Genomic DNA, 25,472 nt, shown 5'->3' on the forward strand with positions numbered 1-25,472 from the left:
CACACACACACACACACTTATGAAGAATTAAAAGGAAACATCCCTCGTTCAACGAACATGAATATGTGAGCTTTTTAACTCATGGTTATATGTGTGTGTGTGTGTGTGTGTGTCCCCTCAGAAGTCCCGGCGTGTGACCGAGACACGGACCCCAAAGACGGTCACCGGGCCGGCGGCGAGGACGGGGAAGCCGAGGATCACGACGACGACCTCGACGACGAGTCCATCTTCACCTGCGACAACTGTCAGCACGACTTCGACTGCCTGGCCGAGCTCACCGAGCACAGAACCAACCACTGCCCGGCCGGTGAGAGAAACGCCAGCGCTCGCGCGCACTTTGTGCGTTCGCACTGTGATTCAGACACCGGGGGGGGGTTTAAAGACGCAGGCTGGTGGACAGTGAGAGCTGCAAAATCACCAATACGATTGCCTTCTATGTGACTCAGTCTCTCTGTTCCAGTAGCTTTTAGCTATTTGATTTAGTTAAACCCATGTGTCCCCGACCGACTCACACACACACACACACGCACACACACATATAATGGCTGTTATTAGTTCTCGTGTAATTAATGAAGGGGCTGAAAGAAACACGGTGGGGGCATCTGGTTCCTACAGATTAAACCAAAGACACACACACACTCTTCCTGGCTATTGCAAGGCAGTCAGCCTCTTTAGCGTGTGTGCGTGTGTGTGTGTTTACTTCTGATAGGGGGGGATGAAGACATACGGGGGCGGGTGGAGGGCTTTAGTTAAACTGCTGGGGACGGTGTTTCCAGAGGCGGTGTAATGCCGCGGGTGAGACGCCCCGCCTCGGCGAGCCGCTCGCTCACCCGCTGGCTCGACACCCGATCCCGGCTGGGTCGCGCTCAGCCAGATGTTTGCACGCGTCACTGTGAGAGTCCAGTGGAGTCGTTGGAACTTTGTGCACATAACGTGAACCTCAATCGGGAACCCATTAATGCTTTGCATTTATGTGTGGTTTTTTTTTGTGTTTTTTTTTCGTTCCTACTGAGCCGCAGACACAATGCATGCCGCGTCACGTTGAGACACACACACACTCCACGCTCGGAAAGGAAAATCACGCCGCCAAAAGCGCAGGGCTGCTGTCACAGCACGGGATGTGGCCTGTGATTTCAGCACAGGAGTCTGGGGAGGGCTACATGTTGCTGAGTGAGAAAGGGAAGGGAGGCGGGGGAGGGAGGGAGGGAGGGAGAAGGGGAGAAGGGGGGCGTGGAAGAAAGAAATGAAATGATAAAACATGTTTTTCCCTTGAGATTGAGTGGTTCAGATTGCACAGTAATCCCCCAGCTCAGCGGGACGTGCGTGCATGCGTGTTTGTGTGTGTGTATATGTATGTATATATATATATCCGTCTATCCTTATTGAGGAGAAGGGCTGCATTAAAACACATGGGCTAAAGAATCCTTTGAAGTTCTCTGGTTGGGACCCCTGGGAGCCAGTTTAGTAAAAGGGCATTTGAAGCCCGCGCACACAGACACACACACAAAAACACACAGCACACTGGGGATTAACACACGCCATGCTGGATCTGCAAGAGAGAGGTAATGTGTTTGTGCTTTTTGTAGTTTGACGGCATGCGCGCTTCACAGTCGGCCATCTTGGGCGCCATCTACAATTATTATTATTATTATTATTCCAAGTCATGCACAGAAATCACGACTGGGCGCTTTGAAGACTTGACTCACCTTCACGTAGGGAAACTAACCACGGCCACCTGAGCTGGATGTCTGGTTATTTTATGGAAGTAAATCTGTGTCATCGGATTTCGAAAGAAAACGATGATTTAATTTCTAGCACTGAATATTTATGCATTGAAATCATGTATCTGAATGTTTTTCAACGTTAAAATATTCAACTGCAAAAAATTCAACCGCAATTAATTCAACCGCAAAATATTCAATGCAAAAATTCAATGCAAAAATTCAATGCAAAAAAATTCGAACCGCAACATCCGGGAACCCAAGGAAGAGCAATCGATTCTAGATTCAAGATCGGGAGCGTGCGTCAAGCAAAAGGAGCGAGCGCCCCAATACAACTTGTCGACTATGATGACCGGATTTCAGCCATGTCTGTTAATAACGGGGCTTCGTTGAGTGTTTTAACTTTAACTTCATGCCATCAGTGTGGTTTGTGTCTGTACGATTCAGTAATAGACAGCTGATGCTGGGATGCTTCCACGAGCTATTAGGAGGGATTGGCGGAGTTTTGAAACTAGGAACGCGCTTGTAGAGCATAGGAGCCGCTGCAGCGTAGTGGGGGGGGGGGGGGGGGGGGAGCGGCTTTAGCGGAGCGTGTGCAGACGCATAACCCCGACAGTACGTGCAGGTTATGCTGTCTACATGCACGATCATATCATGTCTAACGGTGATGGGGTTTGGGATCCGGCATAAATATTCAGTGCTAGAAATTCAATCACCTTTTTCTTTCAAAATCCGATGACACAGATTTACTTCCATATTATTTTAGCTTTTACTTTTTCTTGATTACAAACGGAACAGTGCGCAACACGCAGCATTCTACTTGCAAAAGGCAACTTGAGGTTACACAAGACAAAAACATCCTAGGCTGATTTTTTATGTGATTTATGGGTTAACTTACAATAAGAACTTTGATCCAAAATGTTTGGATCGTATCGACGTTTTTTGAGGCGATGGAGCCGCGTGCAAACCGAGTCCTCCTTCATTCCACACATTGGTATCCACAGTGCGCAGCGCCGCCTGCTGCTGCTGCACAAGAAACCCTTCCGATATTTAGCCCTTCAGCCATTTTCGAAGCTTCCCGCGTCGTGGTGTACGTCTGCTGACCCCGCGTGCTGCCCTGAGAACCATGCTGGTCACCGTCAAATTATGCACGGAAGTGGCGCCCGTGTCCGTAGTGCTAATTATACTGTTGCAGCAAATGGGTCCCGAGTTAGCAGCTAGCTGTGGCTATAACATTGAATGGGTCCCAGGTGCAGGAGTGAAGCGCCAAGTAATTCAGTGCCACTCCAGCAGAAGGCCTATAAAGAGGCGCCATTAATTTGCGTGGAAATTGGGAAAAAAAAAAAAAAAACACACGTAGAGGCACGAATCAATGGCACACGAATGCGCGTACAGCCACCCAAATACCCGGAGTCCGCACATCTGGTTCGTGTGGTGCCACATTAACGTGCATGAGCCCGGCTGCTCAGCCGGTTGTGTGTGTGTGTGTGTGATAAAGAGTGTGCGCTTCAATTACAGCAACATTTCTATGCCGTTCCACTGCAGCTTTAAGCCGGTGTGACAGCTCGGCTAAGATCCGCACTGTGTGTTTGTGTGTTTGTGTGTATACAGAAGTGTCTTGCTGTGAACCTTCGGCCTCAACAGTAGTACCCACAATGGCACAACAACTCCTTTAAGCAGTATACGTAGCATAAATACACAGCAGGGACCTCACCAAGTGCAGGAGTCCATTATAATACCAGTGGACGGCGCAAACTCTGCCAAACTACTTTCATAAGACGATATGAACCGTAAACACAAGAATACATCTTGTTTAATTATACATGAACTTCTTTATTACCAATATTATTAAACCCTAATGGGTCCGCCGTCAAATTTCCCACTAGACGGCACCTTCCGCGAGATTGAGTCACGACAACTTTAATCCATTAAAGGCGTCGCAATGTCATTCAGCGTCATTTCAACGCGGACTTGTTGATCACAACGCAGGGTTATCGGGCCAGTGCGGTTTGTGGCGTCCATGCATGGTGCACAACTGTGGGTTTTTTCCAAAAGAAATGTAAAACGTAATATCCATTTACCAAGTGTGTGTGTGTGTGTGTGTGTGTGTGTGTGAGGGGAGTGTCAGTAGGAGTCAGAATGTGGAGCAGAGGCTCCCTGAGGAAAGGAGGAGTGCAAAAAAAAAAACTCCTGCTGATCAAATGCAGAACATTCTCTGGCCCTGCTGTGCCACATGATCACACACACACACACACACACACACACACACACACACACACACACACACACACACACACTATTACGGGGTCAACGATCTAATGCCGTAGGAGCGCGCGAGGAGGAGACAAAAGAAATGCGTGTTTAAGATCCGGGGGAAGTGATGAGAAGGTAGGCAGGAAGTAAAACGAGGGAGCTGTCAGTCAAGGCAGTGGGGGGGGGGCGGGTGCTGCCGCTGTCAGTGACAAATAGCAAGCCACCAACCCAGCTAGCCGCTTCTCAGATGGTGTGCGTGTGTGTGTTTGTGTGTGTGTGTGTGTTTTTCCAAAGGTGTCTTGTGAGGTCTCTGTCAATTGAGGACATACAGCTGCACTCTCGTCTATTCTCCGTCCTCTCTGTGACGGAGAGGAGAGATTACTGAGGGGGGGGAAAGTAAAAATGATTGGGGACCTGCTAGGTAGACGGGTGGAGGAGGAGCACGGCGGGGGAGGTGGAGGTAAAACGTGCAGAGAGGAAGTGAGGGAGACGGAACCGGGAAGAGGAGGAAAAACACAGAGCGTCTGTTCCTGCAGGGACCCTTGGGTGACTGGTTTGCCTCCCCCGGGGGGCATCTCCCCACTGCTAAGCTCCTGCCGTCTGTTGCAACCCGCTGTCACACACACACACACACACACACCAGAAACACACCTCGCTGCGTCTGTCGTCAGGATAGCAGCTGAGTCCTGTGAGGCCAAGGCTCTTATTAAAACCACAGATCACTTTCTACGAGAGAGGCAGCGGAGGAACGCGAGAGGTCGCAGGGGTCGACATCTGAAGGAAAAATCACACGCGGCCTCCTGCGCTCCGGCCTGCCGCTTAATCGACGACATCAATATGATTCTCTCGTTTGTAATTTTCCTTTTTTTTCACCTCCGTTGACCTTCACAGTCTATTGCTCCTGTTGTTTTTTTTGTATTTTTCTTCTTTCTTACCCCGGCCCTCCATTTTGCCCTCCACATAACCATGCACCGCCCCCTCCCTGCCCCCCCCCCCCCCGCCCTCCCCTATGTGTCTCTTTACCCGGGGGTGGCCCGAAGATTCCTGTGCTAAGCCCTTGGCACACTAGTGCACAGCGCACACACAGACACAGCTGGCTGCCGCTCAGGTTTTTCCAGGGAGACAGCCGGAGCCCGGCACCGGTGGGGGGTCGGGGGGGGGGGGCAGGAGAGGCAGAGGGGGGAGAGGGGGGGGGGGGGGGTTACAGCATGCCGAGAGGGAGGGGGAGACACGGGGAAGGGGGGGGTTGTTGTGCAGTCATTTTTCATCACAGGGTTCATTTTTCACCGCAGAGTTCTCTCCACTCTCCACACCCGCTCTGTTTCTCTCCCTCCTCCTCCTCCCCCCCCCCCCCCGTTCCCCTCCCTTGATCCCGCTTTGTCTCTCTTTATCTTCTCGGTTTTTACCCGTTGTCCTTTCTACCTCCCCCCCCCCTCCTCCCATCCCACCTCTCTCTACCTTTTCTCTCCCTCTCCTCGCCTCCAGTCTTCCCATCCTCTCCGTCTCTCTCTTTCAGCCTAGTTTCTCCTTTATGAAATATGGATGGGAGCAGTTTTGGGCGCGCTGAGAGGTTTGCGGTTGGAGGGAGGGAGGGAGGGAGGGATGGAACTTGGGAACTGGCAAGGGGAGAGAGAGAGAGGGGAGAAGAATAAGGAGGGAGGGAGGGAGGGAGGGAGGAAGTGTCTCAGCAGACGTGCCTTGTGCATGCACCTAAACACCTCACTGAGCAATCTGTCAACATGTCAGCAACACATGTTTGTTAAAAAAAAAAAAAAAAAAAAAGGGGTGAGGGCTGTGGGGGAGATGGTAAAAAAAAAAAAACATCTCTCCTCCACCAGTGGGAGTAATGGCTCCCACCAGGGTTCTGGAAATGCTTTGAATTCAGCAGATTTCTATTGCGGGGTCCTCCCCCGGGGGCGTCTTTTCTACAATGCCTGCATCTCAGGAAAAATTTGAGCCCGAGGACCCCTGGGGGCGTCCTTTCATAATGCCTGAAAATGTAGGGTTATATTGTGTGCTCTTCCCCATGGGGCTTTTATTAATACCTGTATTCACTGCCACTGGAAATTACACAGGCGGCGCCGCAGGGGCCCCCGGCTCGCTCCAGGAAGGGAGAAAGACTCTGCAGGGACGTTCTCTCTCTCTCTCTTCTCCCCCCTTGACTCTCTTCCCCCCTTTTTTTTTCCTGACTTAATGCAAGAGTGAAAAAGAAGAATTTGCCAAAGGACACAAGACACGTAGCCTCCTACTTTGCTGAGAGGAGAAGAAGCGCTCGATTTTAAAAATGCAACTTTCGGCCTCTGCCAGTGTCCTCGCGTGGATCTCGTGCAGAGCGAATGTGTGTGTGTGTGTGTGTGTGCGCGCAGACAGAAAGCATCCTAAACGTACGTTGTGTGTGTGTGTGTGTGTGTGTGTGTGATTTAGCACGCCGGGTAAAGTATCGACGGAGGCCGCCGCGTCTGTCTCCGAACGTTCATTAGAATTCCTCCGCCAAAGGGTTCTCCCTGCGTGTCAACGTGCGCGCGCTTATTGATCAAATATTTACAGCGGCGGATTATAGAAATACACATTTACATATATTTTGAATAAATCAAACATCTCCCCGGGTCGGACTGTTTTTTAGATTTGGGATTTTGCGCTCTTGACTGTTTGCATTTACCGCCCTGCAACTCCGTGGCTCGCTAAATGCAGCTAACGCTAGCTGGCCAATTAGCCCGCCGCGGAAGATTCCGCACGTAGACTAGTCTCAATTCTGACGATTCCATTTCCCAATTGGCCTCACAGCTACTGGGGGTGGATCCAAAAACAGCCGGTGGCCGTGTCGAGTCGTCTTCAACCACGACAAGATGTTTCCAAAAAAGTTCCTCCCCAACGACGCGACTCCGCTGCGCCGGCTAATTGCGCGCGTCGCAGCGCAGAAACACCTCCCAGATCTGACGGGCTCTCGTCGGCGTTCCAAAGCCGACCATATATTGATTTTATTTCTGTGCAACGGCGGGCTTTTCTCCCCTCTGATCGGCTCGTCCTCGCCGGCCACCTCGTTCAGGTAGTTCGCGGGGCGTCGTCTCCTTTTTCGGGCGTCTGTTCAGCCAACGCTTTCGGAGGCATCGCGTGATTAACGGCATCCCTTCAGCAGCTGCTGCAGACGTGTGTTTTCAAATATAGTTTTTAAAAAAAATACAACACTTGAATTGTCCATTAACGTTGTTTTTAACTCGGGTGAAACTGGATTTTATTCCGTGACACATCGAAGGTGGTGGACTCGTTGGTCCTGGAGGACGGCTTTGCTGTCTGAGGTCATTGTATATGTGTGTATTTACACGTGTGTGTGTGTGTGTGTTTTCATGTCAGTGTTTGTGTGGGCGGGTGAGGATAAAGTCGTCACGGGGCCATGTGTGTGTCTGTGGGGGGTTTGTCTGGATAATGAGGAACAGGCCATTCCTTTGGATTCCTGCACCCCTGCCAACAATCAGGACCCCCACAACCTCTCACCCTCCCCCATCCCCCCCCCCCCCATGCTGACACCTGGGACTTTTCTTCCCCTCGCTCTCTGTTTCCCTCTTCCCGTCCACTTGAAACACCACGTCTCTCTCCCTCTCTCTCTCTCTCTCTCTCTCTCTCTCTCCCCCCTTTCATTCGCTGTCCACTTCCTCCTCCTCCTCCTTCATCCTCATCCTCCTCTCGCCCGCCAGGGACCCCCCGAACCCCGTGTCCCCCCAATCACGCATCCTCTCCCCGATCCGTCTCGCGGCACACAGACCACAATGTCGGCCTCCTCCTCCCCCTCCTCCCCCCGTCCTTCCCTCCTTGCTGTCCCCTCCCCTGCTGAGTTCTCAAACTCAAAACTGACCACATCCCTTCCTCTCACCCCCCCCGCCCTCCTCCCCCGCCTCCCTCCATTCTCTCCCCATCTTCTCCGTTCCCTGTGGAGCTGGCCCCAAAGCTCTGATCCCTTCCTCCGTGCCCCCAAACTCCCCCACTGTGCGCTCCCAAGACGCACACACACAGACACACACACACACACACACACTCTCTCACGCACACCCTGTGGCGTCTGGCCCCGAAGCAGCCCCCTGTCTGTCTCCCTCCCTCTGTCATTCCACTCTCTCTTTCTCTCCCACACACACACACCCTGTTCGATGCTTCACGTTATGTTGGCAGAGTTTTCTCTTTTTGTCTGTTTAGTTGTTGGTTAAAAATTGTTTTTTACGCACACGACTCCCGTCTGGGACCGTTATCTTTCAACACCTGTCCGTCAAGGGCGGGTGTATGAACGCAATGCGTATTGTGGAACACTGGGCAAATTCCACCGGGCGCCCAGCTGCACGGCAAGCATATTGAAATTTCTATTACAGCTTGCGGCATTCTGAATCTTTACACAAAGATACACTCAAGTGTTTTGGGCACATGCACGCACACACACACACACTGTTTCAGTCACAGACAGCGGTGGCAAAGGGCAGCGTACCACAGGGAGAGGGCCTATAATAGTTTTAACCCAGCGCTCAGGTGTGACTCGCCTTTGTCCAGCCAAATGTCAGAGAAAAGCACAACTCCAGGGAGAGAGGGGAGAGAGGGGGGAGGCTAGAAGGGAACGAAGGGCCGGACCTCAGAGTGGAAAGGCAGTAAAAAAAGGGGGGGGGGGGTGCGATGCATATATGTGCGTGCGTGTGCACAGTTGACTCGCAGCGTGCGCCCCCCCCCCCCCACCCTCCTGTGTTTTTCTACTCCAACCAACTGGCCGACTAACCGCGGCGTCCAGCAAGCGAGCGGCTGTCCTCGGCAGCCTGTCCGTCCGGGCCCCGTGGGGGGCCGGGGGGGGGGGGAGGGGCCTCGCTCCCTCGCTCTGCTCTGCATTCTCTCCCCGCCTTCGAGGGCTCCCCGGGGGGGGGGCGGCGGCAAGCACGACCAACTCTGCCAGCCCCTCTCCCACGCTCCCACCTTCCCCCAACGCGGAACACGCACACACACACACACACACACACACACACACACACACACTGACGTCAGCTGCTCTGGGCCTTCTCCCCTGGGTGCTAGCAGAACCCTTTGTCACCCCCCCCTCCTCTCCTCCATCTCTCCTTCCACCCTCGCTCCTTGTCCTTTGTCCCTTGAAATAGCTGTCCTGCTTACTGCCTGATTGGAATTCACTGCACTGTGGGAAGTCACAGGGGAGGGCCATTGTCAAGTGTGCGTTTTTGTGTGCTTCACATACATGTGTGTAAATGTGCTTTTCTCCCCCCCCCCCTCCCCTCCCTCTTTGTCAAACGGGCCGTGAGCGCCGGCAAATTTCTTGTGCGAGTTTTGCTCGTGCGTGTGTGTGCGCGTGTGCGTGTGTGTGGAGGAGGCGTGCGGCGGTGCTGCTGTCGAGTTCAGTATTAAACTAAAAAGTGGCTTGTTTTTGAATGGAAAGTATCTGGATGTCGTGCACATTTTGTTTTACACCCTGATCAAGTCTGGATTGCTTGGGATGGATGGCGTGATGGGCAAGTGCAGGACTCTCACCCGGCGCCCGCTGTTTGGGGTCCCGTGTGAAACCAAATCATCAGAGTTGACTTACTTTACGCCTTTTTTTTTTGTCAATTAACAGATTCTTATTTCATTCCCAAATCCCAAATCAGTTTTCACTCCAACCAACCAGTTTTCTTCGGTCCTTTTTTATTTTATTTTTTTTCCCCCGGGTGTTCAAACCAGCAATCTTTATTTCGGAGAAAACATGCTTCCCTTGAAAGGCAAATGTGAATGGATTTCAGTTGTATGGGAACGTGAACGTAAATGGAAACATTGTTTTTCTTTCATCTATTTTGTCAAGAGGAGACATGGTGCCATGAACGTGTGTTTAAAGTGGACTTATGGCTGTAGATGGATCATCAGTGTGTTTTCTGAGTGATGTGTGTGTGTGTGTGTGTGTGTGTGTGTGTGTGATCATGCATGCTTCTGCTTCCCAGCTTGAATCCTAGAATTGGGGTTAAGGAACAAGAGAATTCCTCCCTCTTATTCCCTCTCTCTCTCTCTCTCTCACTCTTTGTCTCAGTCTCTCTCGCTCGAGGAAAGTGGGATGTCTTGAAATATTAACCAATCCGCTCAAATATGATAAAAAAAAAAAAACCCACTGCTAAATAAGTCAGGAGCGAGGCCTGCCGGGGCACTCAACGCAACAACACAAACAACAACAACAACAATGGGGGATAAAAAGATGGAGCGGGGGGGGGGGAGACTGCACGGCACGGGTTGCTTCAATGGCCGCTGCACCCGTCCGTCCTCCCTCCGTCCGTCTATCTGTCTCCACTTTCCCTTTGCCCACACTGTGTGTGTGTGTGTGTGTGTGTGTGTGTGTGTGTGTGTGTGTGTGTGTGTGTGTGTGTGTGTGTGTGTGTGTGTGTGTGTGTGTGTGTGTGTGTGTGTGTGTGTGTGTGTGTGTGTGTCCGACGAGGGGGTTTAAAACAAGGACCCTGGGTGGGTCACCTCCACAGTGCTGCTGGAGGGGAGCGCCGCCTCCCTTCTCTCTCTGTTCCCGGGAGGGCGTTGGGGGGGGTTGTGCGGCCTGCGAGTGAGCAGATAAAATGATTTTGTGCGTCGATGTGAGTGAAGAACTGCCTGAGATGTGTGTGTGTGTGTGTGTTGGAAAGTTCATCCTCGGAGAATAGTGTCCGTGGTGGGAGGTGCAGTGACAGCTGCAGTGGGGGGGGGGCTGCTGGCTGGCTGGCTGATAAGGGGGGAGGGGGGCTTCACATCAGACGTGTTGGGGAGACGAATAATAACACACACAAACACAGAATCTCCAAGGATGAGGAAAAGGTAAGTAAAGCTAGACAAGGCTGTGGGACACTGGAGGGGGATTTACAGTGTGTGTGTGTGTGTGTGTGTGTGTGTGTCGCCTTAAAAGTGGCAAAAATTGCAAAAAACACACACACGGCTCCCATTAAGACATCTGCAGAAACACACACTTTTACGGCAAACAGCTGCACACTTGTGAAGGCAAAGGGGAACACAAACACTCCCACACAGTGCACCAGCGTCCCGTTTTCCAGTTTAAATATTTCCCGTGAAACTCGTGCGCCGTTATTTCATATATGTGGTTTAAAAAACCCTTTTTGTCTCTGGTAAAGGAAGGCCGTAAAGGAAGTCATGTGACAAAGTAAGTAGCGAGCAGCCGCCGTATACAGGAGACCGAATCAATCCCCTCTAGTTGTTTTTCCTTTCCCCTTCTTTTTTTCCTGCTGTAATAAAAAAGCCCGCACCAGTCCTTAATTATTCATATTTTAGTAATACAATCCGAGTTAACAGTTCAAACATTAGTACATAATAAAACTCCCGAGGCTTTGCTTTTAATTTAATTCCTCCGCTTAAATTAATTTCGGGGCATGCTTGTGCTTTTAGCTGGCTCCTCCGCTCGAGGGGAGGGGGGGAGGGGAGGGGGGGTAACCGATAGAGGGAGTGATGACGGGGGGGGGGAGACGGAGCTGGCGGAGGGGGACGGCCATGCAGGTGTTCGAATCCGATGCAACCGCCCGACATCCGATCTGCCGGTGAGGGACAATCGGGACACGAAAAAGACGGATGGATGGATGGAGGAGGGGCGGGTGGCGAGCGGGCGGGCGAGCAGGTGTAGGGGGGGAGAGAGAAAGAGCTTGGAGGAGGATGGAGGGATGCGTGGGTGGGGGTGAGGGTGAGGGAGGGGGGGAGATTAGCCATGCTGATGCTAGGGGGTCCCCTCTAAAGGCATGAAAGCACACTGAGCCACTCAGTCAAAGGAGCATTTCCATTTCTCCGCTCCCACCGCTCTATTCCACGTGTGTGTGTCTGTGTGTGTCTGTCTGTGTGTGTGTGTGTGTGTGTGTCTGTGTGTGTCTGTCTGTGTGTGTGTGTGTGTGTGTGTGCGAGAGAGAGTGAGTGTGGGAGTGTGAAATGCAGAAGTAGCGTTTGCTTCGCTCACATGTTCCAACATTGTCCTGCATGTGTGTGCGTATGTGCAGCTGCATGTCTACAACTGTGTGTGTGTGTGTAGCTGCATGTCTACAACTGTGTGTTCATGGCTGTGTGTGTGTGTCTCCGCCACGGACACTCCCTGTGTGCGTGTCCCCGTGCGGTGTGTGTGTGTGTGTTTCCCGGGTGTGTGACTTTCTGTGGCTCCCTCGCGTTGGTGCATCTTCACCGTTTTGTAGACCTTGTTTGTGTGCAGTCACGTCAAGAGAAAGACAGGTGGGAGGCGAGCACTTGTGTGTGTGTGTGTGTGTGTGTGTGCGCGCATACACACGCGTACACAAACGCATGCTTTGAGCCTGACGTGTTACGAAAAGATGCAAATAGGATTTCAAGACTCATTAAAGGTGTAGGAGATTATTGATTTTTAGCGGCGATAAACCAGCGTCATTTCAACAAAAAAACCACTCTGGGGTCCCATCAGGTCTACCTCCCTCGCACACATCTCCCCCACCCACACATGCGAAAGCCAACACAAGGTCAGCAAAGGAGTCACCGTGACAGCCACAGAGAGGTTGTGTGTGTGTGTGCGTGTGTGTGTGTGTGTGTGAATGAATGGGTGAGTCTGTGTGAGCTGTAGACATGAAACAGATCAAAGGGGGGAGAGGTCGACGGAGCACGGGAGGAGAAAGACAGGGGGAGGGGGAGGGAGGGAGGGAGGCCAGGGGTCCAGTAATTACAACCTACATCCGCCAAGCTGAGCCCTGTGTGTGTCTGTGTGTGTGTGTGTGTGTGCAGATACGACTGTATGGTCCTCTGTGAATAATGTGCTTGATACCCAAAGGTAGGCAGGCATTTCTGTTTTTATTTTTTACCAATAGATTCACTTGTATTTGAGAAAATGCGTCAACGGCCTCAAGGCCGCACAGTAATAAAGGGACACACACACACACACACACACACACACAGGGCACAACGTGTGGATTCATCTCAGTTCAAGTTCATGTGGCAACATCCATTTACTGCGTGTGAGTTGCATGTTTAACTTTATGGATATTACTTTCTGAACAGAGTGTGTGTGTGTGTGTGTGTGTGTGTGTGTGTGCGTCCCAGGTTGCATTCTCTCCCCACCTCTCCTGCCGTCTGTGCCTCTAATCCCTCAGTGTGTCACTAATGGCAGGTCCAGGTGTTCTGCTCTGCTCTGCTCCTCCCCTGGGGGACTCCTCTTCAGTGTGTGTGTGTGTGTGTGTGTGTGTGTGTGTGCACGTATTCCTCTCATGGGGGGCTCAAGGGGGGGGGCGGCTCAGGAACTGTGACTAGGGAGGCCGTCCTCCAGAAGGGAAGGCAGGGAAGGGGAGCGGCGTGCAGGAGGTACCCGCTTCTCGCAGCTTGCTCTCGGCCTTCCCCCGGGGGGGGCAAAGGACCCCCCCCCCCCCGCCCCCCACCTCCCCCCACCACGAGACGCCATGAGCCACATCGCCCCTCTGTCTCCCCCCTCTCGTCTCCCCATTAGGACCTCTCACACATCCAGCCCGGAACGGAGATAAAAAAAAAACACGCTTGTTTACCTGCGAGTTTCGCGGTTTGAACGGCGAGCTCCAGCTGCCGCACATCACTTATTTACAGGTCCCGCGCACACGCGCACACACACAGGGGAGGGCACGAGGCCTTGTGCGCGCGTGATATTGTCGCTGCGTCTGTAGATCAATCGCAAGCCAGACGTGGTGCAAGATGAACCCCCCCCCCCCCGTGAGATTTCCTCGCTTGGAAGCGCTGCCGACCGTCGGCGCCACAGTTCACGGGCGTGAGACTCAAGCGGCGGCGGCGGCGGTCCGCCATCGGCATCGTTTGGCCCGCCGGCAATCGGCAGGCAAAGCCGAATGTGTGCGTTGGCACGGTGTTGTTGTTGATCTAACACTCTCGCCTGACAGCTGGTTCTCGTTTCTGAGCGAACAAACAGCAGACGAGACGGACGGCGGGCAGCATGGAGGGAGGGAGGGAGGGAGGGGGCGGCGGCGGCGCACAGGACCGCTAACCCTCGCGGCCAGTGCCGTGCTCCCTGTTTTGACTGGAGCGGGGGAGGAGGGGGGGGGGTAAGCAGAGGAATCGGGGGGCCCTGTGAGATGTGCGCGAGCGCGCAAAGCGGGAGGACGAGGCGGCGAGGGAAGCGCGTTAAGAGGAAGCAGATGCCCCGGCCCTCCTCTGCCACATGGTGTGTGTTTGTGTGGCAGAGGGCCTGTGCGTTGCCCGCGTCTCCGGGCTGTGTGTTTGTGTTACTGTGGAAACGCAACGTGGCGCCGGTCTACGATGCAGGTAAATGCGCCTGAGTTGGCTCTGAATATTTGGTATATCGTCCTTTGCAATGCTGACATTTGCATGAAGAAATCAACGTGGTTTTAGTTTCAGTAGATTGATTAAGCGTTTTGTTTCCAAAATGTCAGTAAATGGAGAAAAATACACTCTCGCAGAAGTTGCTCGTTCAGTCGGGGGGTTGCAAATTAATTCAATATAATTTCACAGAAGACTTAATATCTGCCCCCAAAATCCTTACATTTGAGAACTAGTTAAGGTTTTTATGTTCGCTTCAAAATATGCATTTGGCTCAAAGATGTTGTGTTAGTCAAAATCATCATCAGTGTTCAATAGAAAAGTTCCACTCAATGCTTCCCAATTTCCCAACATAAAACCATGACAACACAGGTTCATTGACTATCGTTGTACAGGATGTTTCATCTAGTTGACAGCGTGCGATGTCATGTTTGAAATACCTACGACTCAAATAATGTGTGTGCGTTCCTCGTCTGACCAAGTAGAAGGACGTGAGGACAGTTGTTGTCAATGTCCCATTGACGTCGGACACCTGAGTCAAACATTCCCGAGGTCTTCGTTCCTCCTCCTTCACCGTTGATCCAAGTCTCCATAAGACTTACTCTCCCATGCGCGTTCTTTGTGTGTGTGTGTGTTGCGTTTGTATACAGTGTGTTATGCTGTGTGCTCGGGACAAACTCGTCATCTGCCAGGCTCACGGTCCACCCACCCCCACCCCCACCCCCCCCCCCCACTCTTAGCCCCCTGCCCCTAACCTTCTGCCCTCGAACCCACTCACACACTCACACACACAAACACACACTGCCCATATGGAGCAGTTGGCGCCCAAAAGCTTCCCAAGCAGCCGGACCCATTCCCAGGGCAGAAGGTGAGGGTCCCCACAGCCTGCTTAGTGTGTGTGTGTGTCTGTGTGTGTGTGTGTGTGTGTGTGTCCGTCCGCCGGGGTCCTCGGGGCCTCACGGTGGACCGTATCGTCCTCTCTCGTCTGTCCTCGCCGCGGCACGTGTGTGTGTGTGTGTGTGTTCCCTCGCGTCCCTGCAAGGACAGCAGCAGAGGACTCTGGGTCCTCTGAGCCGCGGGCCAGACGTGCACACGTGTGAACCCGCTCTGCCCGGCGAACAACCGGCGGCGGCGTTGTGTGTGTGTGTGGTACCGCGTTGTAGCCGCCACATCAGACCAGGCAGAAGATGTCATAAAGGTGTCGCTGTGTTGCCGTGTGACGGAGGACGAGTGAGCTTCTCCTCCTGTGCGCGGGATCGGTACCCGGGCCGTGGTCACCGTTATTGTTCTGGTTTCCCCGCCGCACACGTCGCGCCGGAGACGCCTTTTCGACACCCTCTCGGTTGTAGCTGCGCGCAGCGAAAAATAGCGAGCGCGCAATTCAACACCGACACGTTCCGCTCGAATCCAAAAGCGATGCGGCGGCTATTATTCCGACCTGCCGGATGTATGGAACGCCTCGTTTCCTTTAAATTTAATTTGGTTTTGGCGAGTTATCCTCTTAATTGTGTTTATGTGTGAGAGAGAAAAAAAAAATAAGAGCGAGAGTTTTTGCCTGGCTGCCCAGGGAGAGCCAAGGGTGGAAGTTGTTTTTCTCCCCCCTATGGTGAGTCTGGGGCTGTGTGTGTGTCTGTGTGTGTGCAGCAGCCTGGGGCCATCGGAGGGGGCCCGGGGAACCGTGGAAGGAGGGAGGAAGCGAGAGCAGGACGGAGGGAGAGGAGGTCAGAGAGGGTCCGGCTGTGAAAGGTGCAGGTTTGGGCCCATGGCCAAACAGAAAGGTGGAGAGGAGAGGGAGGGGCGGTGGGGGATGTTGGAGGTGTGGGGGGAGGACGGGAGGAGGGGATTCAAGTTTGAGCAAATGGGCCGTTGTAGCCGAGGTGAACTTGATGCTGTTACTTCGGCCCACTGTTGGTATTTGGCGCAACATCCCTGCCTGCATGTTGTTTGTGTGCCTCCCAATAAGAGCGTCTTTTATTTTGAATATTGAATTAGATAAAAGTAAGGATGAAAGGTATGAGAAAACCTTTGATAATTCCTTTGATACCAGAATATTTAAACATCCAATCTCCAATCCATCTTTTTTTTTTTCTAAAGGTATGTTTTACTTTATTTTGAAATTCAACTGATTTTTTTTTGAGTCATCGTTTCATTTTTTTTTTTTTTGGTCTTATTTGTTCATTCTGAATTGTCTGCATGTGGAAGTAGGCAGCACTGGGAGCCAAACCCCTTTTTTTTTTTTTCCACTATACCATCTGAGCTCCTCTTTGATTTGAACATGAAAGGCAGAGACGGGAGAACAACACAACATCCACGGAAGATACTTCACATTTCAAGCTTTCAGCAGCCGCTGTTATCCGGAGCGAACTAATTGAACTCATTTTCCCGAGTGCTGGTTCCATGTCAGCCCATCGAGTCGTTTACTCCATCAGTTTGCCATTTGTACGACCTCATACGCAATATGTATCTATATAGATATATATATACATTGTATATATAGAGATATCATTTTAAAAAAGGCCTGTGAACTTTGACTCCTCAGCTTTAGAATAGTTGGTCCAAACAACACAATAGTCTCCAAAGTTCTGCCTCTTTGATGCCATTTCCCTCTGTGTGTGTGTGTGTGTGTGTGTGTGTGTGTGTGTGTGTGTGTGTGTGTGTCATGGAGCCACTGGGTTTCGGTGGGCGGGGGGCAAGTAGACTGGTGGGGGGGGGGGGGGGGCAGAAACATGAAGAGAGATTGATCAGCGTGTGTGTCTCTTCATTAGAGTGTTCCACCAAGGCTGCGTCCTCCACACGTTGCCACACTGTCTGGCCTATTAGAGAGGCATGCGGGCTGTGCGTGTGTGTGTGTGTCTGTGTGCGTCTGTGTGCGTCTGCCCGTTCAGGTGGACTCGGGTGGTCCGTTTAGTTCCTTTCTGGACTTTTTTTCTTTCTTCTTCTTCTTCTTCCATTTCTCATTACAGACCCCTGGTTTCTCCTTTTCTTCTCCTTCATTTTCTCCCCCTTTCATGTCGCCGTCTCCCCCCCCCTCTCCTCTGGAGTTCAGAGTCCGTCCATCTGGAGCGTCCCCCTGTCCCCCTCCTCTCCCTCGGTCCCGTCCAGGCGCGAGAACACAGGGGTGAAGGCCAACACCGGTAGGGGAGGGACGGATGGAGAGATGTCAACGCTATAATGAGTAGCAACATGAAAGCTGACGGACGGACGGGACGGGAGGGAGGGAGGGAGGGAGGGAGGGAGGCAGTGGAAGAGAGATGAAGACCGACGAGGAGGGGGACTGCTGGGGACAGAGGGAAGGATGCCGGATAGAGGGAACGGACGGGGAAAGGAGAGAGAGGACTGCAGTGCGAGAGATAAAGCGGCGGCGGAGCAGTCGGGGGCCCCGCCGGTCCTCCTCCCTGCACCTTCTCCTTGCCTTTCATTCGCCAGAGAAGAACAGAAGAAGAGGAGGAGGAGGAGGAGAAGGAGACGGGGGTTTTGAACAGCGTGTGTCGGCGTCCGCCTGCTCCTGCCAGTTTCTTCCCCCCCCCCCCCAGCTACTTTTCTTCTTCTTCCCTGTTTTTCTTCGCCCTCCCCGGCGTCTCTCGAGGATTCTTCTCTAATTTAACTTTTCATTGACGTCTTCCTCCCCCCCCCCCTCCCCCTCCTCCCCCACCCCCGATCCTCGTCCTCCGGCTTCTCCCAGTCTGCCGCTCGGCCTCGTCTCGCCAGGTCCCCTCGCGGCCCGGCTGACAAAGGGCCCCGTTAAAAAGCCGTGTGATCCTCCATTTTAGCGCCGGCCACGCTAGTCAGAGGATTAGGGCTCTTTAATGACGCTAATCTCCCCCACCCCTCCCCTCCTTCTTTCTCAACACCCCCGTCTCCCCCGTCTCCCGCTCTACATGCCCCTCGAAAAAGCGTTTTCTCCCTCTCGTTCGATCTCCTCCTTTTCACCCTGTGTGTCTCCTCGTCAGCGCACACACTCTACCATGACTGACTCACACGTGTGTGTGTGTGTGTGTGTAATGGCACACGCGTGTCCCCGTGAAGAGACACTTTCCCCGTGTTTGTTTTTTCGAGGGGGCGACGCGCTTCATTCACAGGGATTGTTCGACGTTTAAAACTTCAATTCTAAAAACGTTCAGTCCCACAAATGGTCCCGTTAGCGATTTTTTTAATTTTAGCTTCGTGTCCCTTTTCCCAGCAGCCACCTTTCCTCCCAGTAGGAGGCGGCATCTTTACTGTCGCTGATCACCGCGCGGGTCATCCGACCTGACTTTAGGTTTGTAGGTCGAGGGCTACGTGAATAAAAGTGGAGGCCTGTGTTATTTTGATGAAACTCGATGACTTTCTGATTGGGGGAAAGTCTCATGTTCCCATAATCCATCTCCCTCTTATTCTCACCTTTTCTCTCTCCCTCCCTCTCGCCGTCCCTTTTTAGGCTGCACGCCAGTATCTCTATTTTCCGTATACCTACATCTTATTTTTTTACTAGCTTCTAGTCATATCTTTCTTTTTTTACCCCCACCCGCCCTGCCGCTGCTTTTTTATTTGCTCATCGCAGTGCACTTTCTCTGCAATCGATTCATCACAAGGATCCGTTTTTCCACCCCCCCCCCCTTCTCTGCGAGGCGTAATACACAGTGGGCCAGACACACACACACACACACACACGCACACACACGCACACGCACGAGATTGTAGGTTGAAGTAAAACGATGCATCGGAGAGGTTTTTTAAAATTACCAGCAGGAGCTTCTCCTCCGCACGTGTCTCATGTGCCGTGAGTGTTTGCATTTGCAGACGCGTCGGCCTCGTCCAAATACTCTGCTTTCTTTATTTTCTCTCTTTGATTTGCTGCCGGCCTAATTGATATAACTAGCAGATAAAAGCAAAGGAAACACTCCCCCCTTCGCTTGCGCTCTTCTTTACATTTTTCAGGCGAATGCTAAACAGCCTCACAGAGCGCACAAAGAACAATATCGAGCCTCATTCACTTCGCCCTTTTGTTGCATCAAATCCATTCTGAAGTGTCTATTAAAGGAGTCGTGGCCTTTTTGTCGCCACCGAGCGCCAGACTGCACGGGAGAGGGGGGGAGAGAGGGAGAAGGGGGAAGAGCAATGCATAATCTCCTATGTATGACAGATAAAAGGAGTGAATATCGCCATCTTTCCGCTCCGCTCTCCACGTCTCCTAATCGCTTTTCCGACGTTTCAATCTGCCGAGGCCCTAATGAAAATATGATGAGGCGGATCTATGGTCCCCGGGGACGGACGGAGGGACGGGAGGTGAAGGAGGGGAGGTGGGGGGGGGGGGGGGGGGGGGGGCTGCAGAGGGAGGATAAAGGGAGAGAAAATACACTCTGTCCTTATTCCCGGGCTCCGTTGGGGATACACAGTTCTTGGAGCTTTCTATTTAGATGTTGCTGCTGCCGGAGTCTCGCTCTTCTCTTTCGTTCTCTCTTTTTTTTATCTCTGCCATCTTCCTTTTCCTCCGCGAGTGTGTGTGTGTGTAACCAGGATAAATGTGTTTATTTTTTAGTTCATATTCCCGTTCTCTCATTTGAACTCCCGGAGGACGCACACCGCCTTCTGGCTTCCAAGGAAGACGCAACTTCTTCTTAATAATGCTTCCTGTTTTACCCCCACTTTTTTTTTCTTGTCTTTTACTGTTATTTATTCTTCTACAAATCCTGCAGCTGTGTACAAACTATGTCTGTGTGTGTTTTCTTGCCGCGGATGAATCCAAGGCCTCTTCATTTTTTTATTTTCTTCTTCTTCGTTCTCAAATCGTCTCGTTTCCCTTTGCCGTCAGATGGTGACGATGACCCAGCAGGCCTCTCCTGGGTGCCTTCCTCGCCCTCCAGCAAAGACGTGGCGTCGCCCTCGCAGATGCCCGACGGCTGCTGCGACCTCGGCATGGCCACCGGCGGCGAGGAGGAGGGAGGCGCCGGCCTGCCGTACCCCTGCCAGTTCTGCGACAAGTCCTTCAGGTAGAGCGCTCTCCCTCGCCCCGCCGGCTCCGCCTCGGTGCTCGAGGAGGCGGGGCGGCGTCGTTAAGGCGGTAGGCCGCACGCGCGTGCGCGGTTCGGATGCCTCCTCGCGCATGCCGGATGTCAATGTGCGCATCGTGACTGAAAGGTGTTTCCCGTTGGTTCCCCTCAGCCGCCTGAGCTACCTGAAGCGCCACGAGCAGATCCACAGCGACAAGCTGCCCTTCAAGTGCACCTTCTGCAGCCGCCTGTTCAAGCACAAGAGGAGCCGAGACCGCCACGTCAAGCTCCACACAGGTAGATGCCGAGGAGGCGCGTCGGCATGGAAACGACCAGTGGGTCGGTTTGGGGGAGCGTCGATTGTGGAAAGGACACCTTCTCGTTTGTTCTGCGGTGTGTATTTGTATGTATATGTTTAATCAAATCACCTCTCGTTATTGTGCTTATTGGCACAGGAGACAAGAAGTATAGTTGCCAGGAGTGCGAAGCTGCGTTCTCCCGCTCTGATCACCTGAAGATCCACCTGAAGACTCACAGGTAACTTCACCGCTCCCGAACCGCTTGATTACAAACTCTCTGGAGTTCATTTCTCCTTCTTTCCACTGTTGATTCTAGTGTTTTATTTGACTGATTTCGGATTCCTGTTTATTTGTGTGTAATTCTTCACACCTCCAGCTCCAGCAAACCCTTTAAGTGTAGTGTGTGCAAGCGTGGCTTCTCCTCCACCTCGTCACTGCAGAGCCACATGCAGGTAAACAACTGTTGCATGTTTTATCTAATATAACTGTTAAAACCGCTTGTCGCTGCTGCCATATTCTCTTAGATATGGCCTTAATATCATCATTGTATATTTGTATGGCCGCTGATTATTGTGTAGTTCAAAATCTGATATCAGGACCGCCACGTAGTTGCATTGTTGCCGGTACAATTTTCAAAATAAGCTACAGTTGCATTGACGTGTCCGTTTAACTTGCACACAAGGTTTTTCTCATCACGCAAAACCTTTCAGACAGAATGTTTTTCAACACGTGCTTCTTTTTTTTTTGCCTTTTCGTCTGACTGCGGCAGGCTCACCGCAAGAACCGAGAGCACCTGGCCCTGAGGAGCGAGCGGGACGGAGGGAAGAAGGGAGCGGGAGGAGACGTCGACCTGGAGCAGGACCTGTACATGTGCGATTACTGCGAGGAGACGTTCGGCCTGACGGACGAGCTGGAGAAGCACGTGCTGACCAGACACCCCCAGCTGTCGGACCGGGCCGACCTGCAGTGCATCCACTGCCCGGAGATCTTCCTCGACGAGGCTTCCCTCCTCACGCACATCGAGACGCAGCACGCCAACCGCAAACACAAGTACGGCGGCGTTGCCTTTTCAAGCGGGCGTAACCGTTACGCCCGCTGTTCATCATGCAAGTGCAATGGTGGTGTGTGACTTTGCGTTGAACTCTAATCCCTCCCACGCCTCAGATGTCCTGTCTGTTTGGAGCAATTCCCGTCCGTGGAGGACGTCTACTGCCACCTGGACAGCCACCGCCAGCCGGACTCCTCCAATCACAGCGCTGCCAGTCCCGACCCGGCGCTGGGCAGCGTGGCCTCAATGAGCTCGGCCACTCCGGACTCCAGCGCCAGCCTGGAGAGGGGCTCCACGCCGGACTCCACCCTCAAGCCCAGCCAGGGCATCGAGCGGCTGCGCAGGAGAGGCATGGAGTCCGTGGACGACATCGGGATTACCCTCAGTCACAAAGGTGGAGGTGCGGCGCCGTGTGCGGTCGGTTCAAACCTTCGGGTCATCCCCGCGCATTTCTAATCCGGCGGGTTTGTCTGCCCATGTCCACAGGGGGAGGAGCCAACTGGGGTAAAGTGACGTACTCTTGCCCGTACTGCTCAAAGAGAGACTTCCACAGCCTGGCGGTGTTGGAGATCCATTTGAAGACCATCCACGCAGACAAGCCGCAGCAGAGCCACACGTGCCACCTCTGCCTGGACACGCTGCCCACGCTCTACAACCTCAACGAACACGTGCGCAAAGCTCACCGTGCCGGCGGAGGGGCCGTGGGCGCGGTGGCGGCGGCGGCGGCGGCTTTCCCCCTGCTGCAGTTCGCCAACGTCACGGCGTTCCACTGTAACTACTGCCCGGACATGTTTGGAGACATCAACTCTCTACAGGAGCACATCAGGGGGTCGCACTGCCTGCCTGGTGGGATGGTGGCAGGGTCCACCACATTAGGTGTGTAGTCAGCAAACGCTAAACAATGGAAAGTGACTTAGGTGCATTGTTTGTTAAAAGGGGTTGGTATCGTTTTCCGGAACGGGAACTTTGTAATATATACATCACACGTGCAATTTGATGTAAACAAACAATGCAACTTAATCCCTCCTTTTCTAGAAGGGAACCATGCCTTCTTCTGCAACCAGTGCTCCATGGGATTCTTGACGGAGTCGTCGCTGACGGAACACATCCAGCAGACACACTGCGCCTCCGTCGCGGGGGGCGGCGCCGGCGGCGCTTCATCCGGGGGAGCGGCGGCCAAACTGGAGTCTCCCGTACTGCAGACGTCGTCGCAGTCCTTCATGGAGGTGAGATTTTCAGAGTTGCCTGAAATGCCTGACTGACGTCATTACCAAGCTGTGTGTGGGCTAATAAACAATAAGCCGTTTCCTTTTTTTAATTACGCTGTTTTCTTTGCTGCGTCACGAGTCCAATTAAGTTGTTAAAGTTGTATTATGTTGTTAAATGATGCACGCTGCTCATAAAATTGATCATTTTACGACATGAATTATTTTTCCAAGTCAGCCGTTACGACGACTAATTGCTGGACTAGTCTGGAAATCTCATCATATTTTATTTAACTACATTAAATGTATTACTCCTCTGCTTTATTCATGATGACTTACAGTCTCTCTGTTTTTCTCTTCTTCCTGTCATTCAATACGGCCTTTTTCTCCAAAAAGAGAGACAGACTAAACGAGTATTTTGTCACTGTGTAATAATCTCAGAGTCATTGTCCATGCACAGGTTTACTCCTGCCCTTACTGCACCAACTCGCCCATCTTCGGCTCGCTCCTCAAGCTCACCAAGCACATCAAGGAGAACCACAAGAACATCCCGCTGGCCAACAACAAACGGCAGGCAAAGGTAGCCGACCTGAGCCCCGCCTCCTCCGACATAGAGGTCTCCTCCCCGAAACGCCACCGGCTGGGCGGGGACCTCACCCCCTCGGCGGGGAGCAACGGCGACTACCCGTGCAACCAGTGCGACCTGCGCTTCTCCAGCTTTGAGGCTTTCCAGGCCCACCTGAAGTCCCACCTGGAGATGCTGCTGAGGCGCCAGTCCTGTCCGCAGTGCAACAAGGAGGACTTCGAATCCCAGGAGGCGTTGCTCCAGCACCTGACGGTGCACTACACCACCACGTCGACGCAGTATGTGTGCGAGAGCTGCGATAAGCAGTTCTCCTCGGTAGACGACCTGCAGAAACACCTGCTGGACATGCACACGTTTGTCCTGTACCACTGCACGCTCTGCCAGGAGGTCTTTGACTCCAAGGTCTCCATACAGGTGAATTAAATGTATTCCGTCCCTTGGGCGTAACCTAATTTCTTCATTTTGGGGAACTGAATACATTAATGCAACGACCATTGAAATTCCACCGACTTCAATTGCCCCCCCCCCCCCCTGCACTCTACTTTCTGCCATTTAGGTGCATTTAGCAGTGAAGCATAGCAATGAGAAGAAGCTGTTCCGCTGCACGGCCTGTGCCTGGGACTTCAGGAAGGAGTCTGATCTTCAGATCCACGTCAAGCACAACCACCTGGGCCAAAGGTCGGGCCTCCCAGGGGGGCTGGGAGCAGGTACTGTAAATCTTTTCCTGGGGTGACGCGCTTATTTTCAGTGGAAATGCTGGGTAGCGATAGTAAAACGGAAAGAAAATGTAGTAATGAAGTAAAACAAAAGTCGACCGTCACATTGGGTCGATTGGGCTCGAATCTGCACATGTTCATCCAACCTCTGCCTCACAGGACTCAAGCCCCGGAAGTGCATCTTCTGCGGCGACACATTCGCGACCGAGGTGGAGCTCCAATGCCACATCACCACACACAGCAAGAAGTTCACGTGTCGCTTCTGCGGCAAAGCTTTCCAAGCCATGCCGCTGCTGGAGAGACACCTGAGGGAGAAGCACTGCATCTTCGACGGCGGCAGCGTCACCGGCAACGGCGCCGGCGCCGGCGCCGGGAGCGGCGGGAGTCACAACGGGACACCCAACGGGCTGGCTCAGACCTCCAAGCGAGGAGGAGGAGGAGGAGGAGGAGGAAGTGGTGGCGGCGGCGGCGGCGCAGGAGGCGCCGAAAGAGCGACGGTAGCGGCGGCCGAACAGGCCGACCTGCAGAACATGCTGCTGAAGAACGCCGTGGCGGGGGGAGGAGGAGCTGGCCAGGGGGGAGACGCGGCCAACAGCCACGAGGCGAGCGGGGGGGAGGAGGAGCTGGACAACTCGGAGCCCATGTACGCCTGCGATATCTGCGGTGCCGCCTACACCATGGAGTCGCTGCTGCAGAACCACCGACTGCGCGACCACAACATCCGACCGGGAGATGATGACGCTTGTAAGACTTTTTTTATACCTTAGGGGGAAAACACAAAAAATGATCCTCTGTATGTGTTCTATGATGATGATGATGATAAAAGCGATTTCACACACACCAGGTTCTCGAAAGAAGAAGGCCGACTTCATCAAGGGGAACCACAAGTGCAACGTGTGCTCCAGGACGTTCTTCTCTGAGAACGGGCTCCGCGAGCACGCTCAGACGCACCGCGGGCCCGCCAAGCACTACATGTGTCCCATATGCGGCGAGCGCTTCCCCTCTCTGCTCACCCTCACTGAACACAAGGTGCTGCTCTCAGGCCGGTGCATGTGCATGTGTTTGGGGGTTGTCCAGGCTTCGGCATCGTCGTCGTCGGCAGGTTTTTACGCGCAGGGAGGTGCAGTCAGTGGGTTTCCTCGTCGGTATAAAAAAAAAAAAAAAACGCTGCTCGTCTTCTTTTGTTTCTCTCTTGCCGTTACTTCCGTGTTGCTTTGTGTCCTCCTTTTGATGCAGAGGCGTCTGTGGCTGCTTTTGAATTTAGAGCGTTAAACTGTCCTAAGAGAGGCAATTTGTGCTGCACCGCACTACAGGAAAAACACAAGTATTCAAAAATGGTAGCGTGTGATGCCGCCACAGTCAGTCCGCGTGCTTCTATGCTTTGATGAAAGATCCTCCAAAAGAAAAAACTAAAAACGCTTTTT

General features: G+C 52.8%; 1 protein-coding gene across 7 annotated transcripts in view; it reads left to right on the forward strand.

Annotated features, from left to right (window-relative positions):
- Positions 1-25,472, forward strand: part of LOC144382953 (zinc finger protein 423-like) — an 87,890-nt gene that overhangs the window by 19,834 nt on the left and 42,584 nt on the right. For 4 of the 7 annotated variants that reach the window (XM_078097279.1, XM_078097283.1, XM_078097281.1 and 1 more), the window contains 13 exons: positions 122-307; positions 20,017-20,194; positions 20,367-20,491; positions 20,650-20,731; positions 20,870-20,945; positions 21,263-21,543; positions 21,658-21,941; positions 22,028-22,417; positions 22,577-22,767; positions 23,207-23,746; positions 23,889-24,039; positions 24,208-24,792; positions 24,893-25,077. In XM_078097279.1, the coding sequence (XP_077953405.1) occupies positions 122-307; positions 20,017-20,194; positions 20,367-20,491; positions 20,650-20,731; positions 20,870-20,945; positions 21,263-21,543; positions 21,658-21,941; positions 22,028-22,417; positions 22,577-22,767; positions 23,207-23,746; positions 23,889-24,039; positions 24,208-24,792; positions 24,893-25,077 (3,254 nt within the window). The remainder of the gene's footprint in view (positions 1-121; positions 308-20,016; positions 20,195-20,366; positions 20,492-20,649; positions 20,732-20,869; positions 20,946-21,262; positions 21,544-21,657; positions 21,942-22,027; positions 22,418-22,576; positions 22,768-23,206; positions 23,747-23,888; positions 24,040-24,207; positions 24,793-24,892; positions 25,078-25,472) is intronic. The other 3 variants (XM_078097280.1, XM_078097282.1, XM_078097285.1) reach the window with 1 other exon arrangement.

The sequence above is a fragment of the Gasterosteus aculeatus genome, chromosome Y (genome assembly GCF_964276395.1).
Source record: "Gasterosteus aculeatus chromosome Y, fGasAcu3.hap1.1, whole genome shotgun sequence".
In the NCBI taxonomy this organism is placed as follows: Eukaryota; Metazoa; Chordata; class Actinopteri; order Perciformes; family Gasterosteidae; genus Gasterosteus; species Gasterosteus aculeatus.